The sequence below is a fragment of the Tyto alba genome, unplaced genomic scaffold (genome assembly GCF_018691265.1).
Source record: "Tyto alba isolate M040663 unplaced genomic scaffold, T.alba_DEE_v4.0 Super-Scaffold_11, whole genome shotgun sequence".
Classification (NCBI taxonomy): domain Eukaryota; kingdom Metazoa; phylum Chordata; class Aves; order Strigiformes; family Tytonidae; genus Tyto; species Tyto alba.
The window spans coordinates 4,051,901-4,059,012 of record NW_024881273.1 but is presented as its reverse complement, the minus strand read 5'-3'; the positions used below and the strand labels follow the sequence as shown (position 1 = coordinate 4,059,012).

Genomic DNA, 7,112 nt, shown 5'->3' with positions numbered 1-7,112 from the left:
ATCCAAGTAACTTTCATTCCAGCAGGTCAAAGACTTACGCTGAACGACTAGCTAAAGCTCAACAGAAGCCCCTCTTGTGCTGAGCTCTTCCATCAGACAGCCCAAAGCAGGGACAAGATGAGTGACTCCAACTCATACATTGCCCTCTGTGTTATGGTAAACTGAAAAGCCAACTGCTGCCCAGGTTCTTGCAATGCTGACTGACCAAACCCATCGAAAAAGAGGTTGGAGTCCAGGGTAGGCAGAGTGTGGCAATTCAGGTGATGGCAATGGTGGTTTTCCCTGTGGATGGTAAAGGCCTTGAGGGTGCTGCTCCACAAGGACTGGGGAGGGCTGAGATGCTTTGGCGTGGCTCAGGGTATGAGTCTATAGGTGAAACTACTGCTCCATGAAAATCAGCACAACTCCAGCCACTAAAGTCCCAGGAGCTGGGCCTGTCACCTGGATGTGTGCTAGCAGTGATGTTCAGATCTTTAATGGCACTGACGAAGCCAAGTATTGATACCAGCAAGTGTCTTCAAAGTGTTTTAGTTAAGGGAGAAGGCTGCATTTGGTGGTTCTTCCTTCTCTGGTCTCCAGATGACCTGATTCTGGGTTTGCTGAGGGGTCTGTAGCATTTGTGTGCCACGTAGTCCTACAGTGTGAGGTCTGTCCTCCTCTCCTGGGATCTGAGGGAGGGCACTGCTGGAGGAAAGACTCTGGTGTGGGGAAGTCACGGCAGCTTTTATGTTTGCTGCTTCTCAGTAATATTCTAATACCGCTGCCATACAATGCCAACACGAGGAAAATCATTTCAAGTGGATGTTTACCAGCATCGATGCAGAGGCAAGCGGGGCGCAGTGGGGGGAAGAGCCCCCGGAGTGGAGCAGCGCTGGGGCTGGACCCCCGGGCCAAGCCGTTGCTGCAGCCGGAGGGCCAGCAGCTCTTTCATCCCTCCTTGCTCGCCTGCCAGGGGAGGGTTTCGCCACCCCACCTCCCAACTAGCCTGGCAGGGGATGCCGCCTCCCCATTCCACTCCTTCCTGCTTGCACTTTTACCCTTTGCATGCGCGTTTTGCAGCGGCGGCCTCACTTTATTTTTTTTTTTATTTTGTTTTTTTTTTTTTTTTTTTTCCATACCCTTGCATTTTTTCATGCTTCCACAAACCCCAGGCCTTACTCCTTCAAGAGTCAGAAAGAGCAGGGGGGCTGGGAAAGGAGGAAAGGGACAACCCCCCCCCCCCCCGCTCCGACTGGGGCGAATTCCTGTAGGGAAAAGGGGTGGAACCCCCAGTTTTGGGGGCCGGGGCAGCCCGATGCTGCAGCCCCGCAGCGTTCAAACTTGCCGCGGGGCCGGGCCGGGAGCGGGGGGGGGGGGGGGGGGGCGGCGGGCGCGGGGCCGGGCCGGGGGGCCGCACCGCCCGGCCCTGATTTGCTGCGCGGCTCCGAGATTGACAAACTCTTGCCTTGGGTTTAAAAGAAGGGAAAAAAAAGGGGGGTGGGGGGAGAGAAAGAAAAGTTTTTTCGCTGCAGGAGCAGGCAGGGGCCGGGAGTGAGCGCGGCGGAGCCCCCGACAGCCCTCCGCCCGCCCTATGGCTTTATAAAGCGGCTGCTCTCCGGGGGGGGCTGGCGGGGGGGTCTGAGCGGCTTTTCTTCGCTTGTATATATTTTTTTTTTTGTCTCATCCTTTCCCCTCCCCGAGCTGTCCCGAGTTGGTGCCCCGTTTTTTGTGGACCATGGATACGCACACGCGGTGGAAAAGGCGCACTTGGATACGGAGCTGGTCGGTACCCGCTGCCCTGGTGCTGCTGGGTGCCCTGTCCCTCGGCCGGGCAGGTAAGCGGCCCCCGAGCCCCTCCCCGCCCATCCCCGGGGCCTCGGGGCGGCGAGTCCCGGCGGCCACGGGAGGGGAGCGGGTGTCAGCGGGGCCGGGGGGGAGCCGTGCGGGTGGGGAGGGCGAGGTGGCTTTTGTGCGGGGCAAAACGTTTGTCTTTCCTTACTCGATTCATTCCGGGGGAAGGAAAAAAAAAAAAAAAAACAAAAACAAACAAAAAAAAAAAACAAAAACAAAAAAAAACCCTACCAAAAAAAAAAAAGGCAAAACACCAAAAAAACCAAACCAACCAACCCAACTTCTTTTAGCTGCCCGAGTTTCTGAATGCCATTTGTCAGGGGGCCCGTAAAAGGGGGGGAAAAAAAAAAAAAAAAACAACAAACCAACTTTAAAACAATACTTTATTCGCTTTTCTTAGAGCAGAGCTGCCTGTTGCTGCAGTCGTTTTTCTGGAGCAAAAGTCAGGCTGTGTTTCTGGAGGCTCTGGTTCTTTATATATCTGCGTGTAGATATATGTGAATATATATTTAGTCAACTGGGAACCTCCTATCTTGTGTAGTTCCTCCTCTGTGAGGAGAAGAAACTTTTTGTCCAGCGGTAATCTGTTCTCCCCTCTGCACATCAAAGAGGCAGATCTTGATACACAAAAGCTTTGCTCGGGACCCCAAAGCTTGCTCTGCCCCCTCGCCAGCCCCAATTTGCCGGGGTTTCACCCTAAAATTGTGGCCAAGTGTGGCAAGAGGAAGCTCTGTGAAGTACCAGATGTGCAACGGCTCTAGACATGCAGCCAGAAAAACCCTGGAATGTCATTTTTTACAAGCGTGCGGGAGTGGGACTAAGCACTTTATTTCACAAAGTGGAGGCTTTGAGTTTGTTTCGAGAGCTCTGCTTCCCAAATGTCTGCCTTCCCCGGGTGGGCTGTGAAATGCCAGAGGAGGGCAGATGGAGACTTGTGGGTTTGCTGGAAAAGTTTTCTCTATGTTTTCAGAGTGTTTTCTGAGTTTGGAGTGGACACTTGGAGGCATCGGCGCTCTGAGGTCTTTTTATATTGTGTTTCAAGGGAGACTCTGAAGCGGTTTGTTGGCAAAACTGATTTTGAAATCAGAAAAGTTAAAGTAGATGGAGTTCTGCAGGGTAACTTGAGAAACTGAGAAGTGCCCCAAAGAGCTGAGCTGTCTGGGATTCAGCTTTCATGCTTGATTTTTATGTGTTCTGAGTATTTTTTCCTGGGAAGCCCAGGCAGGGTTGGTTGTGTGTTACCAGGACAAATGCGTGTGGGATTCTGTATAACAGCAGCATGACTGCAAATTATTGTAATTTCTAGGTTCTTAAAATGACCTTAAGGAAGAAAGGTGGGCGTGTGAGGAATGCTTTCATTAATGGTTTGCTTGCAAAGTTTGAGCAAGATGGAAAATAAGTTGCTAGTCACTGAATAAAATGCCTGTAGAGCATCACTGCAGGAAAAGTTACGGGCAGTTGGAGATACCAGGAGAGTTCTCGTATTGCAAAAGTATCGGACTGTTAGAGCAGTTTTCAGACTAAAAGAACACTGGAATGATACTAGCTCATCCTGAGCTCCCTTTTTTGTGCAGCCAGCTTGTCAGGCTGCTCTGTTACTTTGTATTAATTGAAAACTGAATTATTACCAGTCTCAACTCTTTCAAAGGGAAGATGACAAAGCGTTCCTTTTTCTTTTGTCTGTGCTAATGTTTTCATGGTTTCCGAGCATCCTTGGGCATTTTGCCTGTTGGTGTATATCCTTCAGACAACTTCAGTGTAAGACCTAGCTGCTTTTAAAACTACCTGGTAACTTTTCTACAACTTTTGGGTCCAGCTGTGGGCTGCAGCTGCAGGAAGCCGAGGGCTGGCTGCTCTAATGCTGCAGTGGGTGTCTGGAGAGCTTTTGTAGGGCCAATGTGCAGCTCCAAGTAATGATTCTTGCAGTGAAAGGCTTTGAGCTTTCCTAATGAGCCTCCTAATAGGACATAAAATAATTTGGATGAGGGAGGAGTCAGACTGGGACTGATGATGGCACTGACTAATGCTCATAAATAGCTCTTTTTTTTAATCTTTCCCAGTGCTCTTTGGTTTTATTTCAGCTCAGGTTGTTTCTGTTTCAGTTTCATTTTGGCTTCTCTGTGTGGAGAGAGGTGAATCTTCTCTGTAATCTTCAGAGGCAGATCCATCAGGTGGCTCCAAAGAAATGAGGAGGACACTTTGCAGAGGGTTTCCAGAAAAATAGAGAAATAGCAGCGTCAAAGGCGACATGAACTGAACTGCCTCTGAACACTGCCATTCCAGCTCAGATTTTCCCATATTTTAACAGATGATGTCACACAAAAATCTAACCCACAGACAAAGTTGGAATCTGTGTCTGCTTTTACAAATCCCTATAAAATTGAATCAGGTTTCTGGGTGAAAATTTTTGGAAGCAGCAGTTTCCTTTAGTGGCAAAGAAAAGTGTAATAAGAATACATGGCATGCCCTTTAAAAGAAATAAAAATGATGGAAATTATGAAGTATCCTGTTACCATCTGTTGCTTCTCTGCTTGGCTCTTCCCCAGTCATCTAAAATGAGCTAAAAAAAAAAAAAAAAATCTTTATCCAGCCAGTTAAAAGTATTTTGTTTAATATTTTGCCAATCAAAAGTGTTGATACTGTTTTACAAGAAGACATATGACTTTATAAGTCTGGAATTGATGGCAGATCTGATTTCCAGTGTAAAACCTGGATTATGCTGTCAATGTATTGCCAGATTGGAACAGGATTTTGTAACTTAAAAGCACCCAGCTGTCGGACATGCCCTGTCCAGGGGATGCAGTAGAGGCATTCAGCTGAGGTAATATATTATTCTTTAATGTAAGTTGGGGTCAAGATGGAAAAAAAAAAAATCTTTGCTGACCGTTCCCTTCAAGGTGGCTTTTGAAGGCTGCTGCTGCGCTCACCTCCCCGCAGTGCCGCAGCCGTGCCGGTGCTGGTTTGAGACTCGTGGCCGAGGAGCCGGTTCTGTCGGCTCCCACCAAAGCTAACGGGAACTTTAGCTCTTCAGTATGAAGCATTCCAGTGTTGGCTGGATAATAATCGGAGAAATCCCATTTAATCTCTGGTCTTTAGGGGTAGCTCTAAGGCAAAACCTGCTGAAGAGTTTCTGATTTGGGGTGTACAAAGATGGACAACAGCGTGGGCTTGCCTGCTGGCATTGCTAGCTCGGATCTCTAATACTGGATCCTCACATGTAAAACCTTTTTTTTTTTTTAAAGGCAAGGGTGATCCAATAAGCAACACTATCTTAATGTTACTCCTACTGCTTGCAGGCATAGTCTGCCCTAGAACAGATAGGGAGGGACTATGAAGAGCATGTGCATCCTTATTTTAAATGAGTACTGTCCCCATCCCTTACATTTTGTTGAAAGAGATGGACTTTTCAGGTTCATTCCTTTCTGAAATGCAGAGCAAATCTAAGTAGTAGTTTCCTGTCTCATGATAACTTGCAGTCAACCATAGGGTTGCAGGGGATGTGCTAATATCTATCAGAAGCCTTTGGGGTGTGACTCAATAAGGTGGCTCTTGCTCTGATCTCCCACCTCTGATGCATGTGTGGAGGTGTAAGCCTTATTTTACTGGCCATACCCTACTGGTGAGTCTCAAGAGAAGTTAGTGCTGTTTCTCTGTATGTATGGTACCAGCAGCTGCACTGAGTGTGATGTTCAGCGTAACAGTTTTAATTTTGAAGCAGCTTGTCTTTTTCTCAGAGCTCCCATGTGAAAATCTTTGCCACTGGCCCAGAGGCCCAGACCCTAAATGGCACATAGTTGTCCTGTCATCCTTGGTAGCGTGTGCCTGGTTGCATTTCTTTTAACATTGAAGGTGAGGTCTGGTTCTGACACTGTGTGTCTATCTCTGCTTTGGTGACTCAGTTTCCCCTTCTGTCCTGCAGCTTGGTTTCAGGGCATAGACTTAGAGTACGTGTTCTCACAACTGCTTTGAATTACAGGTATATTCTTTAATATGAGGCAAAGTGTGGCAACAGATGCTGAGAAGCAGAAGGCACTCCTATGGTGTATGCCACTAATGCAGAAGCATTTGTCTGAAGCACCATTTATAGGTGCATTTTAGGTCATCTGAGTTTTGTCTGGACTTCAGAAATAAATCAGTGGGAGTACTTTCCAGGAAACTGCTCTTCATTCTGGGCTTTTTCCCTTCTGTAGAGGTAAAGCAAATTGGTAGTTTAACTACTTTTTTTTTCTACTATTTTATTACCTCCTGATTCTTCAACCTGTTCCCTTTGCCCTCCCTCTCCCCACGCTTTCTGGATGCTGGGGCTGCATTGTGGTGCTGCCCTTCCCAAAGCCAGGGATAGGATGGATGCCAGTCACTCTGTGGAAACATAGAAGTCTACACTTGGAAAAACTGCACGGAGCAATACTACTGTGAGTGCTTCCACACAAGAAGATTGAGGATTAGGGGCTTTCTAGCCCAGCAAACCTATGAGGGCCAATGAAGGGAAGGGGGGACAGGCCAGCTTGGTACCTCCTGGGGAAATAGTATATGTAAAAAAAGGGCTCAAATGAGGTATCACCGTGGTTATTAATTTAATTTATTATTAATTTTATATTTATATTTTTATATTTATTATTAATTTCACTATTTATGTGTTTGCATGGTTGCCTGTGGATATGTCTGGAGAATGGTGGGAGCCAAGCCCCCCCAGCTGTTGGATGGCAGCAAACACTGCAGGTGCAGAGATGGGTCTAGGACCTCGCTCAAGCAAATGACACACACAGGGGTTGCTTGTCCCCAAAGGACCCCCAAAGGGTTGAGTCAGGAGCCTCTCTGGCCTGCTGGGTGGTGCTGGCATTGGCCAGTAAGGACCAGTCTGCGTATTCCATGGTTTGGGGTGGAGGTGACCAGGTCTGGGGTGATTTGGGAAGAACAATGCCATTTGGAGCTTGTGCTCTGCTGTTGTGTGAAGTGACTTTGAAGTGTAGCAGCCCCTAAGACAAGGGAAATCCCTGCTGCGTTACAAGTATAAATTTGGCACTTCATCACGTATGTACACACTCGCCCACATAAGCTCATGCCTGGTTTGTTTAGCAGGAGGCTTATCCTCAGGATGCAGCTATCGCTCTATAAAATGAATTATTTTGTGGTGAAAAGTGTAAAACACTATTTGAGTTCTGCTGAAAACATGATTGTGACTTTTCAATACCTAAATTTTGGTAAATGGAAACTGCTGTTTAAAATGAATGGAATCGTCTGGGAACCAAACCAGGAATGAACCACAAAACACACCTCAGATT

At 47.4% G+C, this 7,112-nt stretch overlaps 1 protein-coding gene across 2 annotated transcripts in view; it reads left to right on the top strand.

Moving 5' to 3' along the window:
• The first annotated feature begins 1,443 nt into the window (after positions 1-1,443).
• The window catches only part of COL5A1 (collagen type V alpha 1 chain), a 160,608-nt gene continuing 154,939 nt past the window's right edge, over positions 1,444-7,112 (top strand). Inside the window, exon 1 of one of the 2 annotated variants that reach the window (XM_042786648.1) lies at positions 1,444-1,814. In XM_042786648.1, coding sequence (XP_042642582.1) covers positions 1,715-1,814 — 100 coding nt within the window. In that variant the 5' untranslated portion in view covers positions 1,444-1,714. The remainder of the gene's footprint in view (positions 1,815-7,112) is intronic. The other variant, XM_042786647.1, reaches the window with a different exon arrangement.